General features: G+C 45.8%; 1 protein-coding gene and 1 long non-coding RNA gene across 6 annotated transcripts in view; one reads left to right on the top strand and one right to left on the bottom strand.

Annotated features, from left to right (window-relative positions):
- Positions 1–24,165, bottom strand: part of MCPH1 (microcephalin 1) — a 232,250-nt gene that overhangs the window by 168,008 nt on the left and 40,077 nt on the right. For all 5 annotated transcript variants that reach the window (XR_009733964.1, XM_061404069.1, XM_061404068.1 and 2 more), the window contains one exon: positions 20,302–20,411. Coding sequence is in view for 4 of the 5 variants with exons in the window: in XM_061404069.1 (XP_061260053.1) it covers positions 20,302–20,411 (110 nt within the window). In the remaining variant the exon portion in view is untranslated. The remainder of the gene's footprint in view (positions 1–20,301; positions 20,412–24,165) is intronic.
- On the top strand, positions 7,808–10,682 carry LOC133239790 (uncharacterized). Its single transcript, XR_009733965.1, has 3 exons — positions 7,808–8,721; positions 9,730–10,205; positions 10,411–10,682. It is a non-coding gene; the product is annotated as an uncharacterized LOC133239790 (long non-coding RNA).

Below are 24,165 nucleotides of genomic sequence, written 5' to 3'. Positions count from 1 at the left end.
GGTAAGCTTGTAGAGATAGAGTAGACCAGAAGTTACTGGGGGCTTGCAGCGAAAAGATAACATGCAACCCGATGTTCACTGGAGCACTGTTTACAATAGCCAGGGCATGGAAGCAACCTAAATGTCCACAGACAGAGGAATGGATAAGGATGTGGTACATACATAAACAATGGAATCTTATTCATTCATTAAAAAAGAATGAAGTCATGCCATTTGCAGCAACCTGGATGGACCTAGAGCGTGTCATATTGAGTGAAGTAAGTCAGAGAGAGAAGGAGAAATGTCCATACCACATCACTTATAGGTGGAATCTAAAAAGAAACTATAGAACTGAACTTATAAAACAGAAGGAGACTCACAGACGTAGAAAATGAACTTATGGTTTCTGGGGCAGGAAGGAATAGTTCGGGACTTGGGGAAGGTCAGGCACACTCTGCTGTATTTAACATGGATAACCAACAAGGAGCCTGTACAGGGCAGGGAACTCTGCCCGATGTTACCTGGCAGCCTGGATGGGAGAGGGGTTTGGGGGAGAATGGATACATGTGTGTGTCTGGCTGAGCCTTTGCTGTTCACCTCAAACTATCACAATGCTGCTGATCGGCCATACTCTACTACAAAATGTTTTTGGCGTTTAAAAAAAGAGAAAGAAGAAGTACTTACCAGGGGACGGGGTGAGGTGGGACCTAGGGGTTATTAAAAACCCTTCTCTGAAGGGTTTTTGGGGAGCTAGGGTCTTCCAAGCACGTTCTTTTTGGGCCCTGTACTTTCCTTCACCACAACCTCATATCAGTAAAATGGCTCTACTATGCTGTGGGGGAGCAAACACAAATTTGGTGTGGGAACGCATGGACAATTCTTTCACTTTTCTTCTATTTGAAAATCTTCATAAGACAAAGTTTTAACTGTTATTCAGGTGAACATTCTGTGAACTGGCAAGGCATATAACCACCACTGTAAAAACCACTTAGAGGGCCAATTATCAATTTGCCCCTTACAGTACTTGAAGCGCAGCAAGCATTCGGCATGCTCTGCCGAGCAGAATAAAAGCTCTGTGCACAGAAGTCAAGGTTCTTTTCCTCCTCTTAGAATGCTATCACTGCCGGAAAATACCTTCTACCAGGCAATTATACAGAAAGAATATATGAAGCAAAAAAGATACAATCAGATGCTAGGAGACCCAGAAGAAGACTGCAATTCAGTACATATTTTTGTAGCTCACTTGTTAGTGACTTCGTATCTGACGGCCACTTGGCCTTTCCTTACCTCATGTGTCTCATCTAAGAAACCAGACAATGAAGTACTCCTACAGGGCTAAGTGATTAATTACTTCGCTGAAAGCAGATATTAATTCGAGCAGTTTTGTAAACATAACCTTCACAGTATGTGATTTCATGAGAATACATTTCCTAACTTGGTCATTTATCTATGTAACCTTTGCTACATGTCACCTTTCAACGAAAGTAATAAAAACAGGGAGAAAGTTCAGTCGCTTTCTTCTCTCTTAATGATGGTGGCCTGGCCCTGCTCCACCCTGGCTGTGAAGCTACACGTAGGGTGACAGCCACAGTGCACAAAGCTAATGAGGATAGGAAAATCTTATTTAACGTTATTGGAAAAGACAAAAAAAAAAAAAAGACAGGCTAACCTCTATTCGAATCACCTACAGTCAGTGTTGAAAAATGAAACAGTCCTTCAAGACTGAGACCTGGATCTCCCTGTCCTGTAAGATGCATTCCCATTCTATGAAAAGTTGATTCTCCAAAACAAACTTGAATGTGACCTGATCCCTGTGCCCTGGAATCTAGAAAGCTGGGTAAGAACTCTTCCCACCCTTTCGGGTTCTTGGGAAAGCGCAGCGGAAGGGCCCATGCTCCCCTCCACTGCTCTGAGACAGGACGGCAGCCGGCAGCTGGCGCCCTTCCTCCGTGGCGGAAAAGCCCCCCTCCTGCCTCCTGGGGTTCCCACCAGATGCACTGATGACCCCCTTGCTCACCTGCCTCGGGAGCCCCAGGCCCCGCCTTTTCTCTGCAAGGCTCCCCACGCTCCAGTAACATCAGTCTGAGAAGAATGGGCTCAACCGTCTCGTGCGTTTGTTTTCAGAGATCTGGGGCTGGGCCTCACGTGGAACTGGCCCCACTTCCCCGCCCAGGTAACCCTGGCTGAGGGCATCTTCGGGACCCTTCTGAGTGGGGACTCAGGGTCCCAGCATCGGGAGCAGATCACGTCCTGGAGTCCGGGCTCTGGTCCAGCAATACCACGGTAAGGGTCTGATGTTTACTGCTTTCTGAGCGTTCACTCTGGTGCCCGTTTCTTTTGGTTTCACGGTCTGACCACTTGGTGATCTCTGCAAATCAGTTGATGGTCCACAGAGATCTTTGTTCCCTGACAGACAACAGAGTTTTTTCTGCTTGTTTTTCTACTTTCAGTTCAAAAACTATTAACAATTTCATGCCACCAGGGAGTAGGTATCTGGCCTAAATTTTGGATTTCCGTGTTTATGCCATGAGAGAAATTTTTAGCTATGAGTAAAATTTTAAAATTGAAATTATAAGCTCTGTGTGTGTTCTGTGTGTGTGTGTGTCTATGTGCATCCATGCCTATAATCCAGAAAGGCCATTCTCATCCTGAGAAAAGCGTCTTGAGATGGTGTTACCAATTGAGATTTTAAAATCTCCTCAAGAAGCTGTTGGCTTAGAAATAAAGTGCCTACAAACCAAATATTCCTAAAATTCCAAAATATTATGGAAATTGAACTCCCAGTATTTTAAACAGTGCCAAAAAAGAAAAACTACTTAAAGAAAAATTTTGGGAAGGGATTTCCTTACTGTTTCCTTTTTTAAATTGGAGTATAGTTGATCTACAATATTATGTTAGTTTCAAGTTATAAAATAATGATTCAAAAATTTTATAGATTATACTCCACTTAAAGTTACTGTAAAATACTAGCTATATTCCCTGTGCTGTGCAATATATCCTTGTAACTTATTTATGACGAGCCTGGTCCCTGGCTTACAGTGTTCCCGGAGTGAGGGAGGTGACTCTGAGCAGGCCCAAGAACTACAAGACGGTGGGGACCTCAGAAGAAAGGAATTCACCCAAATTTATAGGCACTGCAGGTGAAATCTGACAGCAGGCTCTTGGCTTGGCTTCCTTACCCCAAGAGGCTTTTAAATGTTACAATCTACGATCCCTTATGAAAACTTCCCGAAAATCAAACCTAAGGCCTAGGTGGTAAATTACCATTCTTGCTGCACCTATCTAAACACAGCTAATGAGACCAGCCTTATTCTGTGATCATAAATAATCTTTCTTTGATTACTGGGGGAGGGACTACAGAAAAAAATTCCGTTTCTATGGGAAACTCTGCAGTGTTTACCGAACACCATTCCAGGACTTTGAATTTTAGCCATGTTCACTGAGTGACTCTGCACCTCTGTGGACACTGCAGGAAACTGGTGGATGCGAAAACTCTGCTTTGTCTGGTAGACTCTTACTAGACTTCCTTTTCCTCTAGGTAAAAACCAGTTTGCATCCCTATCTGCACCCTGGCCCAAGTCCTACTGCCTTGCCCAAACTGCCAGTCCTTACTGAATCTCCAGTGTTTCCGGTTTTCTTCAGCATCTGCCTACAGTCCCCCAAACTAAAGTCTCGGCACCACCAGGAGCCAGCGCCAGGTGGCCAGGACCCCGGTCTGGCCTCTGGTGACCTTGCAGGCGCCTTTCTCCCTGGCTCTAATGGAGCCATGGGCACTGCTGCCCAACATGAGCCCAGGTGGGCAGGGTCCTCTCTGCACAGGCCCCGGGAGCGTCTGGCACATGCCTCTGTGTGAGAGGTGGCCATGCCTGTGGGCAACCTCGATGGAGACCCTCAGGACACTTGAGAAGCTGTCCTGCAAAACTAAGAGCTGCTCCTTCATGGGGTTCTGAAGGCTCAGCTCCCGAGTCTTCATACAGTTCAACTGTCTAAGTCAATTGTTTGCTCCTTTTCACTTTAGGAATACCTCTTTTACAATGCCCAATCTTCAGGGCCCGAAAACAACCAATCTTTGCCAATGGCAGATGAACCAGCATCAGCAAGAATTCCCCAGAGGCTATGAGACTCAGCTTTGCCTCACGCAGAAGGTTTACCATCATGTCTGAGTTGTTTGCTGAGGAACCACGTCCTTTCCTCTGGGACTGAGAAAATGGAACCTGAGCTCTGTGCACCTGTGAAACTGCACTGGTTGGAAAGCCGCCACCCTCGTGTTTGAAGAAAAGGCTAACTCCGAAGGACCACTGCTCTCCGTCACCCACACCACCTTTCTCGCTCCACCAACTCAGACCCAGACGGCCTGCGCTCACATCTTCTTGCCCAAAGACCCTCAATGCCACCCTGCTTCACCGGCTCTGTGAAACCCCAGGGCTTCTCCTTCCCCCAAGCGCTCCCCATCAAAGAATGACCTCCACATTATATTGGTCTGAATAAAACCATTTTCTGAATTTCAGTACATTTTGTCTGTCACAACTACTACACGTTTGTTTTAAATGTCTAGGAACAGAGTTTTGACAAAGGCTGTGAATACCCAAGAAGCACCTGTCTCATTAGATCTTCTACTTCAGTGTTTTAATTTCCAATGTCAAGTTTGTCCTCTAAGGTCAATTTTGAATATAAAGTGATGAAAAGAGGAAGAAATCCTTGAATAATTAATAGAAACAGAATCATCCTATGCTATAAAGAATGCAGATACCAATATTCTTTTGGTCATCAGACACTAAATCAGATCAGATCAGATCAGTCGCTCAGTCGTGTCTGACTCTTTGCGACCCCATGAATCGCAGCACGCCAGGCCTCCCTGTCCATCACCAACTCCTGGAGTTCACTCAGACTCTTGTCCATCGAGTCAGTGATGCCATCCAGCCATCTCATCCTCTGTCGTCCCCTTCTCCTCCTGCCCCCAATCCCTCCCAGCATCAGAGTCTTTTCCAATGAGTCAACTCTTTGCATGAGGTGGCCAAAGTACTGGAGTTTCAGCTTTAGCATCATTCCTTCCAAAGAAATGCCAGGGCTGATCTCCTTCAGAATGGACTGGTTGGATCTCCTTGCAGTCCAAGGGACTCTCAACAGTCTTCTCCAACACCACACTTCAAAAGCATCAATTCTTCGGCGCTCAGCCTTCTTCACAGTCCAACTCTCACATCCATACATGACCACAGGAAAAACCATAGCCTTGACTAGATGGACCTTTGTTGGCAAAGTAATGTCTCTGCTTTTGAATATGCTATCTAGGTTGGTCAGACTAATTTATCAAGCACAAAACCAGACACTAGGGATATAAGAATGATTCCTGCTGTAAAGAGGGTGAAAAGCATTTAGATGTAAAATTATAATCCAGTCAAACTACAGGTATCATCAGATTTATGTGTAGTCAAGAATACAAAGGAGACAAAACTGGCAGCCTGAAGGGGGAAAGTGGTCAGGAAATCTTGAAGGAAAATGTGGCCCAGGTAAGACTTGGAGGATGAGGAGTTTGGCAGGCGAGGCGGGACAGGGTGGTCTAGGGGACAAACACGCAAAGGAGGGGACAGAAAGGGGCTCCTTTGGGGATCTGAGAGGGGTTTGTATGCATTTACCAAGATGTCACTCCAGAGATCAACATTCAGAAGAGAGTAAGTCTTGGGAAGAATTGTGCCAAGACTGGGAAGACGTTCCCTGACTCTTTAACAGGATGGTAGAAACGACACCCCTTAGTTTGCACTAGTGGGCTTCCCTGGTGGCTCAGAGGTTAAAGCGTCTGCCTGCAATGCAGGAGACCTGGGTTCGATCCCTGGGTCGGGACTAGTATGTATGTCTTGTGGGAGGCTCCACTAATTTTCGCATTTTTGAGAGGACACAAGAACTCTTTCATCGTCTGCAGTAGCTCGTGATGCTAAGTTAACAAGGCAGCCAGTGGTTCAAGGTACAACCTCTGTTGTCTTCCTGCACTGACGCTGGTGGGACACGGCTTGGAGATCCAGAAAGTTTACCTGTATTCACAGGTCATCCGGGGGCTTAACTAGATTCATGTGAGAAGAACCGTAAACACAGGCATGTATCTTAACACTGTAGCTTTAAGCGTGACGATCTCAGAAATGAAAACACAGCAAAGCTGCAGCTTATGGACAACCTCAGGAAAAGTGGAAACCTTCATCCCGTCACTTTCAGTATGTTAGTGTAGAATGTCGTCGCCCACTCTTACTCTGCTCACACCTATGCAGGTAAGCATTCCAGGGTTTCTGTTATAGAATGCTCATGCCAGAAAGAAGAAAAACAAACTTCTGTTTTTAACATTGTTGTTCATGAAAAAAAGAACGCATAGCAGCATTCTGTTCCTTAAAAGGAAAACACTTGTCCAAATACAGCTACGCAACACCAAAAGGTGATCAAAGCCGATACAGAGAGATACTCGTAGGAAATAATCCACTAACCAGTGAGGAAGAGCTCGCAGATATGAAACACAGTACTTAACTTTAGCAAAAGTACTTTCTGGAAGTTCTAAAGTGGTGAGTTGGGGGAGGGCAGGTGACACTGAATATCTGGGAAATAGTCTAGTTGATTTTGTTTTAATAAGATCAAAGGGAGGTCAAATGAAACAAATATACTTGTTTTAAGTAGTGATAAAAAAGAAACACTTTAAAAATAAAACATTCTTTAAATGTTTTGGGTTTAGGTACCATCTCATAAGTAAACAGTGGAAACACTTGCTGGAAAAAAAAAAAAAGGTGAAGAGATAGGCTGATTCATGTTGATGTATGGCAGAAACCAACAAAATACTGTAAAGCAATCATCCTTTAATTAAAAAATATATAAATCTTTTTAAAAGTGAAGAGATAACTCACATCTTTGTCCAGATTATTGATTTCAATCACTACTAATATAAGCCCCCCTAGGTATGCAGGCACTGCCAGAATCATATATTTGCATGAATTTTGACTATAGAGAATATTCGCTCAGTTGTGTCTGACTCCTTGTGACCCCATGGACTGTAGCCCACCAGGCTCCTCTGTCCATGGGATTCTCCAGGCCAGAATACTGGAGTGGGTAGTCACTCCCTTCTCCAGGGGATCTTCCCAATCCAGGTCAAACCCGGGTCTCCCACACTGCAGGCAGATTCTTTACCATCTAAGCCACCAAGGAAGCCCCCTAGAGAACATAAAAGTGAGCAAATCATATAGGACAAAACATTAATTCTGAACAATGTCTTCAAATCAGACCTGAGAATTTTCTATTATCTCGACCTTGGCAGCTACATCATTTAAGTGTCTTCAGAAAAAGCTCAATCTACGGATAAGAGATTCCAGTTTTTTAAAAATAAGCAGCTCATGAGATGTGTCCTACATAGTATTATCCCTTTGCTTTTAGTTTGATGATCAAATCTATGCTCTGAAGCTGGGCTCACTGCAGAAAGCTGGGGCAGAAATCTTTAACTTACTTAAGTGAATCTTTTTGTAACTTAATTGTTCTTTTTAATATATTTTTTCCTTATGTGAAATTTATTTTTTAATAAGGAGAATTACAGAGACTGTTAATATTCAGGGTTTTATTTTTCCTAAAAAATATAATACCTTTCTAAATGTTCTCAAACAATGCAATAATAAAATGATCAGTTTTATTGGTCAGTAAAGCATCAGTATTGATTTTGATACTCATATGTTGGATAAAGATGAACTGTTTATAGTAAAATGAAAAAAAAAAAGCATAGAGAAAATGAAAACATCTGAGTTATTCATCAATACCCAATTTGTTAAAAAACACATACACACAAAAATCATGATATTTTAAGATGCTTTATCTAACAAACTTAGCATCAAACGCTCAAAGTGCCAGGGGTCAGCGCCTCCACCCAATTCCTGGCCGTGAGTGTGCTGGGGACCAGAGGCAATGGAGCCCTAATAGCAAGGAGCACACTCCTCAGAATGGAATGCCTCTGTCCCCCTAAGTTCCTTTGTTGGAATCCTAACCCCAGTGTGACAACGTCGGGAGGTGGGACTTTGGGGGTTATGAGGTCACGAGGGGGGAGCCTTATGAAAGGGACCCCTTCGCCTCTCCTCCTGTCTGCCATACCAGCTCCCCGTAAGAAGACAGCCGTGCATGAACCAGTAGGTGGCCACGCCTAACCCTGAACCCGCCCGGCCTTGACCTCAGCCTACAGAATGCTCTTTATGAGCCATCCAGTCTGCTGAACTCCATCTTGGTAGCCTGTGCAGACTAGACTGGAGTGCCACAACCCCTTCTGTACTCAGGAATGGGCTCCAGGGAGAAGAGGGGCCAGGCAAGGAAGGAGGCGGGACCCGGGCCACCCCAGTGTGCCAGAGAGGAGGCGGTGGGATCCGGGCTACCCCGGTGTCCCAGAGAGGAGGCGGTGGGACCCGGGCCGCCCCAGTGTCCCAGAGAGGAGGAGGCGGGACCCGGACCACCCCAGTGTCCCAGAGAGGAGGAGGCAGGACCTGGGCCGCCCCAGTGTCCCAGAGAGGAGGAGGGTATGCACTGGAGGGCGGGGGAGGGCAGCCCCACGGGGCTCCCACAGGCCCCACCTGGGGCCCCTCTGTCTGTGCACCCCCTCTGAGACAGAGGACAACAGACAGCAGCCCACAGAGTGACGTGAGGCGTCTGAGCCCCATACAGCATGCCGCGGGACAAGGGTGTCCAGGGTGGGTGGCCAGCCTGAGACCGTCTTTCAGCCCCGCTGCCACCCGCAGGCAGGTAAGGACCGCTTCAGATCCCAGCCCTTGCGGGCAGCCTGAGAAAGAAACTTGCTTAGATGCCTCAGCTCCTGTGAAGGGCAGAGTTCTTTCACCATATACTCTCAACATATCCTAAACTCAAAAAGCCTGGCCTTTGGGAAACAACGGGTAAATTTGGCAGGGGGCAAAGCAACCTCATGGGATGTCTGGGCTAGGGCTTTTACTCTGAGACAAAGACACACACTGTCCCCCCTGGCCCTGAACCTCAGGGCTCACACTGTAGCCGAAGCCTGGGTTCGGATTTCTAGTTTGCTATCTGTTGTCCCAACTCTGTGCTAAAAAACATCACCCAGTGAGCTGGAGAGACACAGTAAAAAAAAAAAAATAAAAAATACCGGAAACAAAGCAAAAAGCCCCAATCTGATCGATGCTGAGAGAGATGTGGTGCCTTTTCACATTTTTATTTATTTTGGCTGCATCGAGAGGCTTGTGGGATCTCAGTGCCCCGGCCAGGAATGGAACCCAGGCCCTTGGCAGCGAAAGCACCGTGTCCTAACCACTGGACCGCCAGGGAATTCCCTTTGGTGCTTTTCAAAAAAAAATGAACAGAATTAGATTACAAATAGTGGATTTATTCAGAAGTAGAAAGCAGAAGACATTTCTGCAGAAAAATAAAACAGCCTATCTTTAGAAAAGTTTTTGAAAAACTGAAATTCACTGATAAGGAAGGCCAGATTGAGAACCCCCCTACACACCAGCCTGCCCAATTCACAGCTATTGTATGTTATCCTGACTCACCACTGATACGTTCACTAAATCCCAACGCATATCCAAAAGCCACAAAGGCATGTGCCAAAATCTATGTGAAATGCCTCCAGCTTTATTTTCTAAGAGGCTGTAATAATGCCTCACTGACTCTGAGTTGTGGCTTCATCTGTCACTCAATTCCTTTCCATCTGAATAATGCTTGTTTTAACGTCTTTTTTTTTTTTTAAACTGCTAATATCCAATAATTCATATTCGTAAGTATTTATTTGGAGAGCGGTCACTTTGAAACCAAACAGAGAAGAGTTGAGCCGATTTAAGGACAGGAGAAGCAATACATTTCTTGCGACAAGAGAGGACAGCGCTGCTCCTCCAGAGAAGACTGGGAAAAACCTGCTGGGAAAACCACCCACGTGTAAAGTGGACGCACGCTTTGTGGACACACATGTGCGTCTCCACGTGTGCACGTCCTGGCACCTTAGCAACTTGCAGATGACTGCTCCCACCCGCACTGAGGTTGGGGGAGAAGCCATGCGGTCTGCAGGCCCTTCCCCGCCCTCTCCGGGGCCGCTCTCTGGAGGGTCCTTGGCCCACGCGGTCCCTTCCGGGAGGCATGTCCAGCTGTAACAGAGCTCAGAGGAGCAGGAGGGGCTGTCTTCCCAGGGATGTCTCCAGTGACAGGAGGCTCTTTCCAGAAATCTCCCAGCAAGACTTCCCTTTGCGTCTGACTGGGCAGAAGTGAGTCATATTTCCAAACTGGGCAGAGAGACAGAATGATGGAGATGCGCTTGGATCTCTAACTGTCTGAGAAGAGGGTGGGGGCAGGAGGGAGTCATCACATTAGGCAGAAACAGTCCCCTGGCACAGTGGCTGCTCAGTGAGGAAAGCATTTAGGGAGTTCCCTTGGTGGCATGAGTGGTAAAGAATCCCCCCACCAATGCAGGAGGTGTAAGAGACGTGGGTTCCACCCAGTGGTGGGGAAGACTTCCTGGAAGGAAACAGCACCCAACTCCAGTATTCTCGCCGGAGAATCCCATGGACAGAGAAGGCTGGTGGGCTACAGTCCACGGGGTTGCAGAGGCAGACACCCCTGAGCAGGCGTGCACACTGGTGGCCTGGAGGTTAGGACTCTTCACCTCCAGTGCAGTGGGTGCAGGCTCAGTCCCTGGTTGGGGGCTAGGGTCCCACATGCCACACAGCGTGGTCAAATATACATACATGTAAAATTTATATTAAATTTATATTAATATATATATGTAAAATTTTTAAAAATGCCATCAGAAAAAGAAAAAAACAAGTATTTAAAAGGAGGGGTGGGACACGGAGTTGCATGTCTTTTCCTTCTCTTCAGCTCCTTTACTCCCAGAGAATCCATTTTGTTGGGTTAAAGATCACCACTTCAGCAGGTTACTATTTTGAGGTTTTGCACAGCTCAGATTAATTTGATATCTCTAAGCCAGGTTACCAAGGTTACGATCCCTTGGCTAACATTCTCCAGATGTCATATTTAGTGAGCTAGACCTTCGGAACCAGCAGCTGTAACTACATCCGGAACGTGCATCTGGAATCTGCCCAGTGCCCCGAACGCCCACGGCAGATGCTAACGGGATGCCTCGTAGTGTCCTCTGCCTCCAGACCTCTGGAGGGGGCGGGGGCGGGATGGGGAGGGCTCTATGTCGGCCTCTGCCTTTACTGGCCCAAGAGGACCGCTGGGAGCTCACGAGAGTGGCTTCAGCATTGACCCGGTAGCCCTCACGTCCACCACCGCCCGGACGGGGCACAGCTGAGGCTTTCTGAAGCACACGTTAGAACGCGGCACACAGCAGCCACCGGGCACAGAAAGCCCCGGAAAGGACAGGTGGTGCTCTGTGAAGATTCTTTCCTAATGTTTTCTATATAAATATTTTTTTCTCATACACAAAAAGAAACAACAGTAGGCTCACAGAGCCACAAGCACTTGTCACACCTCCCAGCGGCAGCAGGTTGTCGGATGGACTCACAGAGTCGCATCTGCTGGCAGACTGGACACCTGTCATAATGAGCAACCCCCCGCCCCTTGCACTGCCAGCTCTGGGTGCGCTTTGCCAGGAATGGCTCATCAAAGCAGTTACAGATCCTGGTGCCAGAAATCCCAGTCCCTGCAGGCTCTGCCAGCTCCTCTCTCAAACCATCTGCAAAGGCCCCCACGGGAGGCAGGCCCCATCTTACTGCTCTTGGGGGGTGGGGGGGTGTCTGAACAATGGGCAGTTGTTTACAGGGACGTTTACAGAGGGGGTCATCCTTCAGGAAGTGTGGCAGTTCTCCTAAGTGGGTAATAACAGCATGCTCGTGCAGATTTGTCAAGAAACAAAATAAATATCACCTGTCATTTGGGTGAGTCAACGGCTCTTTCAACTTGAAAGTTAAACTTTAAAAACAAAACAACCCACAAGATTACATGCTTCTGGCCAAGCGCACTATCTAGTGGCAGGCAGCCAGGGTCCTGGAATTACTGCAAAGGGTAAGAGCACATTCACAAAACAGCAGCGGCTCCAGCAGCGCAGCGGAGAGCTTGTCCCGGGGCCTGTGGGAGGAGAGGAGGCTCCGGGAAGCATCAGCTCTGGTTTACATCGAGACGGCACAGATGCCCTCTTTCCTGGATAGATTATGATGAACACGACATCACTGGGTGATGGTTAAAAGTGCTAGGAAGAGTGTAAGATGAGAACTCAAAAAAGCAGAAGGGAAATACATGCAGCCTTTATTCACTCAGTAAATATTTACAAAACATCAATTGTGTGTGTCATGCTGTATTACGAACAGTATCAAAAGATTAAAGCTTGTGTCCTGGAAGGCGCACAGGCTAATAAAATATGTGAGAACAAGCAATTACTGGAACATATGCAAGTCATTATTCATCATTTGTTTTCTACTCAGTATAAGAGATGTAGAAATTTAAGCGCTTGATTGGGTGTGTAGTGTCTTTTCTTCCTTCTCTCTGTTTTTAACCACTGTTGTCCTAAGGGTGGGCTTCCCATGTGGCACAGCGGTTAAAGAACCCACCTGGCAACGCAGGAGACACAACATATGCAGGTTCAATCCCTGGTTTGGGAAGAGACCCTGGAGGATGGCATGGCAAACTCCTCCAGTGTTCTAGCCTGGGAAATCTCACGGACAGAGGGGCCTGCTGCACTACAGTCCCTGGGGTTGCAAAGACTCGGACATAACTTAGTGACTCAAAAATATAATAAATGCACTTGTATAATTTTAACTGTTGGGCTCCTCACTTCGCTCTAAGTCTCCAAGCTTATGAAACCAGTTAGACACTCCCTACACTCTGACCCAGCATTCGCCCTCTCATGACAGACCTGCTGGGTACAGAAGGCTCCAAAACAAGACTTAAAAACAGACCCTCTTAGGGAAGCTGTGTTTTCTTGTCCGGTTGATGACTTACAAGAAAGACTGTGTTAAGGCTGATAATATTTGAACAACAATAACAAAAGTACTTTTGGAGGAGAAAAAAAATCCCACATATTCATATATGTTTACTGTATAACTAGCATTAATGTTATATTTATCTTCATTGGGTTCTATGTCTGACAACATTAAACAAGCAAGAGAAAACAGGTTACGATTTGTCATAACATCTTATGCTTGTCCTTCTGAAAAGATGGCAGAAATATATTTCCTTGCCAATGACCCACATATTATAAGCTAAGATTTTGGAGGTAATGGCACTGCTCAATTGGAGTCTCAAAATAATAAATGGTTCAACAAATTTATAAGCATATATTTAAGGTAATAAATCTAAAAAAGACAGTTTCCCACCAATGTACAAGATGGCTTTTTCCATTAAAACTGAGTACTAAACAAAAAAATCTCTAATGGAAATAATAGCTCTCAGATTTTGTAATTCTTTATTGAGTTATATCTGTTTTCAACTCTTTAAGAGATGGTTAACATGTCTTTTGCAACCAATGACTTGAATGTTCATCTTAAAAATTCTGCTGACTTGGTCTCTTGTTGTTCTTTTCTCAGAGAAAGATTTATCCCGGCTCTAATTAGAGAAAAAAAAAATTTTTTTAATGGCCATTAAAATTCACCCATTATGTCCAGGAATGACAGACTAACTAGTTCAGGACAACCTCCCTACCGTGAACAATCAGTGAAGCTGGACCAGACACAGACACGCTGATGGAGATGCTGCCAAGCTGAGAAGGCAGCGAGTCATGGAGGAAGAGAAACCTGCAGGTGAGCCAGGGGGACAGCTGGCTGCACCAAGAGGAGCACGGCCTCAGATTACCTCAACTCTCGGCAAGAAAACAGGCCAAAACTAAACAAGTGTGTTAGAGAACGTACGGCAGAAAACTAGAGAAACAACAGGTAATAGAGACAGAGACTGAAGAAGCCAGAGGACCCAGATACTGGGCTTAGAGTTGGAAACAAATGTGATTATGCACAGAGAAATAAAAAACGAAATAAACAATTTTGGCAGAACACTGGAAATTTTAAAAAATCCAAATAGAATGATGAGAACTGAAAAATACAATCAAAGAAGTTTTAAAACTTAATATATAAGTTTATCATAAGAATAGCACTGCTGCTGCTGCTGCTGCTGCTGCTGCTGTGTCACTTCAGTCGTGTCCGACTCTGTGCGACCCCATAGACGGCAGCCCACCAGGCTCCCCTGTCCCTGGGATTCTCCAGGCAAGAACACTGGAGTGAGTCACCATTTCCTTCTCCAATGCATGCATGCATGCTAAGTCCTTCAGTTGTGTCTGCCTCTGTGAGACCCCATGGACAGCAGCCCACCAGGCTCCTCTGTCCATGGGATTCTCTAGGCAAGAATACTGGAGTAGGTTGCCATTTCCTTCTCCAAGAATAGCACAATAGTGCTCATTTCACATGCTAGCAAAGAAATGCTCAAAATCCTTCAAGCCAGATTTCAACAATACATGAACCGAGAACTTCCAGGTGTACAAGCTAGATTTAGAAATGGCAGAGAAACCAGAGATCAAATTGCCAACATCTGCTGGATCACAGAAAAAGCAATAGAGTTCCAGAAGAACATCTACTTCTGCTTCATTGACTTACACTAAAGCCTTTGACTGTGTGGGTCACAACACACTGTGGAAAATTCTTAAGAGAGATGGGAATACCAGACCACTTGACCTGTCTCCTGACAAACCTGTATGCGGGTCAAGGAGCAACAGTTAGAACTGGACATGGTTCCAAATAGGAAAAGGAGTACGTCAAGGCTGTATATTGTCACCCTTCTTATTTAACTTCTATGCAGAGTACATCTGAGAAATGCTGGGCTGGAAGAAGCACAAGCTGGAATCAAGACTGCTGGGAGAAATATCAATAACCTCAGATATACAGATGACACTACCCTATTGCAAAAGTGAAGAGGAACTAGAAAGCCTCTTGGTGAGGGTGAAGGAGGAGAGTAAAACAGCTGGCTTAAATCTCAACATTCAAAAAACCAAGATCATGGAATCTGGTCTCATCACTTCACGGCAAAGAGATGGGAAACAATGGAAGCAGTGACAGAGTATATTTTCTTGGGTTCCAAAATCACTGTGGATAGTGACTACAGCCATGAAATTAAAAGACGCATGCTCCTTGGAAGAAAAACTATGACAAATCTAGACAGTGTATTAAAAAGCAGACATCACTTTGCCAACAAAGGTCCATCTAGTGAAAGCTATGGTTCTTCCACTAGTCATGTACAAATGTGAGTTCAGTTCCAACTCTTTGCAACCCCATGGACTGCAGCACGCCAGGCTTCCCTGTTCATCACCAACTCCCAGAGCTATTCAAACTCATGTCCATTGAATCGGTGATGCCATCCAACCATCTCATCCTCTGTCATCCCCTTCTCCTCCCTCCTTCAATCTTTCCCAGGATCAGGGTCTTTTCAAATAAGTCAGTTCTTTGCATCAGGAGGCCAAAGTATTGGAGTTTCAACTTCAGCATCAGTCCTTCCAATGAATATTCAGGACTGATTTCCTTTAGGATGGACTGGTTGGATCTCCTTGCAGTCCAAGGGACTCTCAAGAGTCTTCTCCAACACCACAGTTCAAAAGCATCAATTCTTCGGCGCTCAGCTTTCTTTATAGTCCAACTCTCACATCCATGCTTTCTATGTGGCTCAGCTGGTAAAGAATCTGCCTGCAATGTGGAGACCTGGGTTTGATCTGTGGGTTGGGAAGATCCCCTGGAGAAGGGAAAGGCTACACATTCCAGTATTCTGGCCTGGAGAATTCCCAGTCCATGAGGTTGCAAAGAGTCAGAAACGACTGAAAGACTTTCACTTTCACATCCATACATGACTCGTGGAAAAACCACAGCTTTGACTAGACGGACCTTTGTTGGCAAATGTGAAAGCTGAACCCTAAAGAAGACTGAGCATCAAAGAATTAATGATTTCGAACTGTGATGTTGGAGAAGACTCTTGAGAGTCCCTTGGACTGCAAGGAGATCAAACCAGTCAATCCTAAAGGAAATCAACCCTGAATATTCATTGGAAGGACTGATACTGTAGGTTCAATACTCTGGTCACCTGATGCAAAGAGCCAACTGGAAAAGACCCTGATGCTAGGAAAGACTGATGGCAGGAGGAGAAGGGGGTGACAGAGGATGAGATTGTTGGATGGCACCATGACTCAATGGACATGAGTTTGAGCAAGCTCCAGGAGATACAGAAAGAACAGGGAAACCTGGCATGCTGCAGTCCATGGGGTCGCAAAGAGTCGGACACGACTTAGTGACTGACAACAACAATAAAAACAGACCTCTATAGGGGGAAGGGTAAAAGAGAAGATACCCAGGACGAAATAAGGAGATGAAAAAGGAAAGATATATACAAATACAAAAAAATCATGAGGCATGGGACACAGAAGGCTCAGGTAACACATGGAGTAGATCCCCAGAAGTAAAAGAAAGAGAAATGAGAATTCTCCAAAGTAGAGGGAAGACCGCAAGTCTGTGACTCTGGAGCAGGCTGACAACAGAAGCAACCGAGGATGAGAGGCATCCGCCCAAACTGCGGGATGCACCACATCCTCTCCAGGCTACTCCCCTACCCAGGCGGGACCCGTACCCACAGGCTCCCTGATTTCCACCCTGTTATACCGTACAGAACTCAGGATTCACAGCCTCACAGGCTTGCTCTGCAGGGCTGCCCAGAAAGGACATCACCCTACCTGCAGGTGTTACCTCAAGTTTAAGATTAAAAAAGATCATCAGGGTCCTGAGACACATGTGTTTTAAACCATTTTCATAACTACAGAAACAGTATGGATGCTAGCTCTCATGTGGAAACACAAAAATACGATCCTATATTCTACACAAGAATTCTCTGTTCCAGTAGAGGCATTAGCAGATCAAAGATATTTCCTGTAAAGCTGCTTTGTGGTTTAGTTACTAGTCGTGTCCAACTCTCGCGACCCCATGGACTGTAGCCCGCCAGGCTCTTCTGTCCATGGGATTCTCCAGGCAAGAATACTGGAGGGGGTTGCCATTTCCTTCTCCAGGGCATCTTCCTGCTCCAGGAATGGAACCCGGGTCTCCTGCATTGCAGACAGACTCTTTACTAACTGAGCTATGAGGAAAACTGCTTTATTCAATGTTAAATCCAGTTGCAAGATTTTTTTTTTTTTTTAAACTGAAAACAATTGTTGCGCTTGATGGAATCTAATCCCTTAAATATATATTTATACATAAAAACATGACTATGTTAAAAAGTCTGAAATTTCAGTTTAACACCCGGTTGTCTTGAAATCTGATAAGGAATGAAAACAAGCAGGTAAGACCTCAGTTTTGGTGGGGGAAAACAGACATGACTGGATACTAGCATAACCCTTAAGACTAACATTTCATTGGTAAGTCACAGATCTGAGACCTGTATTTAATTCACCACTACAACTCTCACTTCATAGTAAGCTTTTAACTCCAGGCAACTAAACTCAAGTGCTTTTGCTGACTTGCTATCACATAAGATACCAATATAAACACTCCTCCCCACGCTCATATTCAAAGATCTCAAAAACTGCCAGGAAATTCTATCTTTAAAATTTTAAATTGAATTTTAAAAACGTTGTTATTGCTCTTGGTTTTAACCTGTACAGTGATAAACCATGACCATTCATCTCCATATTGCTACCTAAATTCACACTTCTAAAATACTTAGCCATTAAGCAAATAAAACCAGGATTTTGTTTTTGTTCTTGTTTTCTTAAAAGTCTAAAGAATAAAATCAGTTTATATGAGAAGAGTTCAGAAACAAACAGAACTTCTTCCAAGATAAATTGCTTGTTTGAACTATACCAGACACCAGACATAGTCCCTAAGGCATAACAGTGGTTCCAAACTCTGTTTCATATTAGAATTAGCTTAGGAGGAATCTTTAAGAATTCTAGTGCCCAAGATGCACCTCATATTAAAGACATCAGGATGTCTAAGGGTGTGAGTCAGGTACTCCAACAACTTCAGATCCCTGAGATGGGACAAAGCAGGGGGCCACTGCCCTCAGGCATGATGAGCGCTTGATTCATTAGAGAAAAGGCTGTGCAGTGAATGAGGACAAGAGTAACAGATCAGGACAAAGGTCTGTGGAAGCCTGGAAATCCGGGTTGTGTCCTCTGCCCTGAGGAAGACAAGGTAAACCCTCTGTGCTGGTAGCCAAGTTCCTTCCTGAGGTGGGAGACTGTACTGGATGGGGGCTTTCACAGGAAACACCAACTCAGAAGGTCTCAGGTAGAACCCGAGAGTCCTGCCACTTAGAGTCTTGCAGGGGGATCAGACCCAAATAGACATGTCTCCAGAGAAGACATCCAGGTGGCCAAGAGGCACACGAAGAGAGACTCAACATCACTCATTACTAGAGAAATGTGAATCAAAACCACAAGGAGTTATCACCTCACACCTGCCAGAATCCCCATCATCAAGAAGTCTAGAAACAATAAATGCTGGAGACGGTGTAGAGAAAAGGGAACCCTCCCACACTGCTGGTGGGAAGGTAAACTGGCGCAGCCACGATGGAGAACAGCATGGAGGTTCCTCAAAAACTAAATGTAAAGTAACCGCTTCTGAGCATACATGCAGAGAAAATTGTAATGTGCAAAGATACACACACCCCAGTGTTCACTGCAGTGCTGTTTGCAGCAGCCAGGACGTGGAAGCAATCTACATGTCTACTGACAGATGAACAGATAAAGCGGTTGTATGGTGTGTGTGCGTGTATGTGTATATAATGTGCTGTGCCTAGTCGCTCCGTTCTGTCCAACTCTTGGCGACCCCATGGACTGTAGCCTGCCAGGCTCCTCTGTCCAGGAATTCTTCCGGCAAGAATACTGGAGCCGGATGCCATTTTCTCCTCCAGGATCTTCCCAACCCAGAGACTGAATGAATAAAGAGGTTGTGTGGTGTGAGTGTGTGTATGTAAATGTAATACTCAGCCATAAAAAAGAATGAAATAATGCCGTTTTGCAGGAGCACGGACGGACCTGGAGATAATCATACTGAGTGAAGTCAGACAGAAAAAGACAAATACCATAGTATATCACTTATCTGTGGAATCTAAAATACGACGCAAATGAATTTATTTACAACATACAGACTCATGAACATAAAACATGGTTCCCAAAGGGTAAGAGGGGTGAGAGAGAGACTAGGAATACGGGAGGCGGGGAGGCCCTCCAGGAGATTCTTTCCCGTGGAACCAGTAGGGGCCAGTCCCCTTCAGGGTGGACGGGACCCACGGGAAGGAGCAGGGCAGGACAGAGTGCGCACATAACAAGTATCAGAGGAGTGAGTGCTGGCCCAGCTCTGACCCTAGTTTTTCCCAAGGAAAGGCTAGTGGCCACGTCGCACTGAGGAAGAAGACCGGGGCACGGAAACCCATCCTGGGTGCGGTCGCAGGCCACCAGCTCACCACAGGGGCACCAGGACAGGGTGGCCGGGCCAGGCACATCTGCAAGCTGCGCCAGGCTCAGGGCGGTCACCAGTCATGACACGGGAGCCAGAGGCCCGGGGGGCTTCACACGTGTCAGGGGGGCTTGACAGTTTCTTTCCCTGTGAATCTGTGGCTCCCCCTAAAAACTGGCTCCTTCCTGATCGCTGCATGCTTATCGCTGCAGCTGTCGTGTCACTTGGATTTCAAGTTTCACTCTATTATAGTTTCTTGGCCTCATAAAAACGTGGCACAGGATAACAAAGGGCTAATTCAAGAGCTCGGCCGTGAGAGCAGATGTTGAAGGATCAAGAAGTGTAAAGTCCTCCTGGAGTGGCCCATGTGAGCCTCAGCGTGTGGGCCTCAGAACTCAGTACTGCTCTGAGACAGTGGGGAGGGGGCGGGGGAGAGAGAGAGGAGAGAGAGAGAGAGAGCGAGCGCGTGCGAGCAGGTTCCCAGGCTGCAGCCTCAGAAGACCCGAATCTCAGCAGCAAAACTGTTCCCTCCAACGGCTTCGGGTCAGGCCGTGAGCAGCTCACAAATCCCAGATGGCCGGGTTCTTCACCTCCTACCTAGTGGCTGTTTACTACTCAGATTATAGAACAACAATTGCTGGCTCGGCCAACGCTCTCTGCTCGAGGGAAGCTGGTGGCGTTTTTACAAGCGAGAAATGCCCTGGCAAAGGGCACAAGGAGGTTGGCTCCCCAAGTAGTAACTCTGTCCTGAATGTAAGCAATGCTCTTGGTTTTACTGTCAGAGTTTCCCAACATCCACCCATAATTAATTTTTAAAAAAATCAAACGCAAGCTGGACAGAGTAGTTTATGTGGCATTAACCCAGGGCAGAACATCACGGCACGGCAGCAGCGGAAAGTTTAAGACAATGTTTGCACACACTGACCTCCTGGCCTCTCCCCTTCCTCCTGGATTCCTCCCGCAGTCTGAGGAGGTCCTGGCAGCCTTTCCGTGAGCTGGCCACAGCACTGTGCCTTGTTGGTCCACTTTTCACACCTAAAACCCAAGCGGATTGAAGATTAGCTACAAGTTTACGTGGCCTGAAATACTAATGCAACTTAAGCCGAATAAATTTTTTTTAATTAATTCACTTATTCTGGCAACAAGAAAGTATAGTCTTTGACAATAAACACTGCGTACGGCTTGCTCTTTGAGGTCTAGTTATAACATTCCACTGATTATGCTCCCATATCCCAAGGAATTCACAACTCAAGGGTCAGAAACAACCGTGCTTAGAACCCCGCTTGTCCAACTGATGGCCTGATGAGCACCATGACGCCCACAGGGGCTCCTGTGCTGGTCCGGTGGCTAAGACACCCAGCTCCCAGCATGGGCGGCCCGTGCACCATCCCTCGCAGGCAACTGGATCCCATGTGCTGCAACTAAGTGTTCTCATGCCACAGCTGAGACCCTGCACAGTCAAATAAACAATTAAAAAAAAAAAAGATGCCTAAACTTTATGTATTATTCAAACTCCGATTCTTCAGTTTTGATCTAATGATCAAAAACCAGCTTCTCCGAGAAGGCAGTTCTGTATTAGAGGAAATAAATCTTAGCTCTGGGGCAAGTCTGAGTTACTCTAGAAAACAGCCTTTGGTACGAAGTTTCAGGTTACAATCTATATAAATGAGAGATGGTGATTTTACGCCCCACAAGCTTACACCTCAGACCAAACTCTTGTCCCGAAGACACACAAGCCAAAAAGTGACGTATTCATCACGTCAAATGAGGCTTCGTCAGACGCTAAATGGTGTAGAAATGCTAAGTAACCAAAAGTGGAGTGTGAGTTATTTAACTGATTCACCTACAGCTGCAGCTTCAGATCATGCTCCTTGATTTCACTCTCTCTGCCCCAAAGAGCCTGCCTGCTGTGTGACTTTACCGGCATTTTGAGGCACTCAGCAGACCAGCCACAACATACACGGTTTCAGTAGGGTAGCGCGCACTCTGACATGAAGGGCACTCGGCAGCCTTGGGCGACACTCGGGGCCCAGCCACCGCCTACCTGAAATGCCATCACCCTTGGATGTCAACACGCTTGTCAACAAGGTATCTACACTCAGGAGCTGCCCACTGAAGATGTTTAGACACACAGATATTGCCCCATCCTTAGAAGGAAATGGCACCCCACTCCAGTATTCTGGAAAATCCCATGGACAGAGGAGCCTGGTAGGCTACAGTCCATGGGGTTGCAAAGGCTCAGACACCACTGAGTGACTAACTCTTTCTTCTTTCTTAGGGAGCTTGCAACAATGTAGACAGACAGAAATGAACAAAACATAAGGATTAGAGGATTTAAGAGCCATCGGGAATTAAAAGTCATGTAACATGAGAGTGACTGCCGTAAGTACTTCCAATAAAATAGGACACTCTGACAAAACAGATATAATGAAGTTTGGTGAGTCTGGCTGGAAACGTTCAACTCTTCCTTCAAAACTGAGGGTTTAGCTCAGTGACGACAAAATGCAGAACAACAATGGTTAAGCATTTTGTTGAATTCAAACTAGTCATTTGCAACTTGGGCCCCCTAGATGCTCTAAGGTCAGGTTCTAAACCACCTACAGACCCTAATACCGGACTCCTTCGGAGGCTCAAACCAGTCACATGTGGATCCCACCACGCCCCCAGCAGTCTTGGATTTCTGCCCTGTCCCCCTAGTCCTTTTCCAGCCCCAGGTGACTGCCCAACCCTGGGGAAGGTTTCAGCAGCTAGACACTTTACGTGGAGCGAATGGGTTAGCGGCCATGTGAGAGGGTATTCTGTACACAGTAGCATGTGCTAAGATCTGGCTATGCCAAGTTTCTTACTTTTATTCATTTTGCCTCAATTCTAGCCGAGAACAGGAAAATAGGTTGTAAAGCATTCTGTGGGCTTCCCAGGTGGCTCAGTGGTAAACAATTCTGCCTGCCTATGCAGGAGATGGGTTCAACCCCTGGGTCGGGAAGGTCCCCTGGAGAAAGAAATGGCAACCCACTCTAGTATTCTTGCCTGGAGAATCCTATGGACAGAGGAGCCTGGCGGGCTACAGTTCCTGGGGTCACAGAGTCAAATATGACTTAGTGACTAAATAACAAAGTGTTCTGTAGACATAAAGGTCCAGAATGCGCATTGCCACTTAACACCTAAGACAAACATTGCTAATGACATGCTTTCACCATCACGCAGTCACAGACTGATATCAGCAAATGATTTATGTGGTTATGTTAAAGTATCAGTTCACAAAGAGCTACAGTCATTGACTCATGTCTTCTTTAAGGATGTCATCAGTGAACTGCAAGTAGCTGAAAGGGCCAAGAAAGGAGAGAACAGGTCGATCCCACTCCTTGCCGCAGTTCAGTGAGCAGATGCCGACCCCCAGCGTCCTGGCTCCCCCACCTCCTGGAGACCCTTGCTGTCTGCTCCTTGAGTGGGCTGTCATCACCTCAAAGGTGATTTCACCACAGCCCAGAAAGCCATCCATCACTGAAGTTCCTAATTTGATGCCTCTTACGGAGACCTCCCAGCTGAGATGCAGCTTGATAAACCCAGCACCTAGTGGCCGTCTGCCGTGAATGCCTCCAGGAATCTTCAGCTGGCCTCCACGTCCACCCTGTATCTGCTGTTCCTCCAGCACGCCCCCGTACGATGAGCGTTATCAACCACCCAGGACCAAAGTCATAAATCCTAGACTCTCTTCTCTCCTCACGTTCGTTCTTCATTACACAAGTGATTCACGGCCTCTGTTTCAAAGGGAAAAAAAGACCAAATACAAAGGGAAAAAATTCATAGCCCCAGAATGTTTATCATTCAGTTATGCTGCCTGAACTTCCACCAATTAAAAATGTCTGGGTTATCAATATCATCAAGTACTGATACATCAAGATAAGTGACCCCAGCTGCCTCTCAGAGGGCATCAGTGAATCACTACCTCCCCTCACCTAGCGGAGATAAGCGGGATTAAGAACTATTTCAATACTGAGGGGTGATCTCTCTGGGTCAGAACCACGGGCAGACAGCATAACACATAGTTAAGAAGAAACATTAAATTTCTTCAGGGATACGTGGTCCACAGCAAGGTCCTGCCCAGGGCAGAGCAACACAAAACAAACTCTTACTCTCCACATCCATCCTCCTGCACACTCCACCTTCCTACTGCCAAGATACAGAATTAAGATTAATCACACTACCGTTAATAATATATTTAAGCAATTACTATTTACCAGAACAAGACACTCTGCAAGATCAAAGACCAAAAAGGTTAGAGAGGGCTGATTTAAGAGTCTGTAATTTCAATGACAAAGGCATATACCATGACATTTTAACACTGTCCCAATGGGAAATTTCTTCTGAGCTCCTAAAATCTGAATAATGAATTACTTAGGAGCGATGCAGAATGCACAATTTTGAGACTGTGGGAAGAAAGTCCTTTCTATATATACTATTGGGATTTGGGATATGTGCAAGTTTGCAGGTTCTATGCAAGCAAGACTCAGCTGACAATTCACACACACACACACACACACGCGCACACACACACACACACACACACACACACAGAGCTGCCAAAACATCAAGTTCATTTTGTTAACCAAGAAAGCCAAACTAAAATCTAATCATAATCTTCAAAAGATGACGTGGCATCATTTCCTTTATAATCATTGTAAAGATAATTAAAACATGGATTTTAAACATGCAGATCAGTTTTAATACCATATAACCTCTCCCATTGGGAGTCACCTCTCCATCTTTTGAATTCTCTGATCCTTGTATG

This window comes from Bos javanicus, chromosome 27, assembly GCF_032452875.1.
Source record: "Bos javanicus breed banteng chromosome 27, ARS-OSU_banteng_1.0, whole genome shotgun sequence".
NCBI classification, from domain to species: domain Eukaryota; kingdom Metazoa; phylum Chordata; class Mammalia; order Artiodactyla; family Bovidae; genus Bos; species Bos javanicus.
The sequence above is the reverse complement of the archived record's forward strand: the minus strand, read 5'-3'. Positions and strand labels throughout refer to the sequence as shown.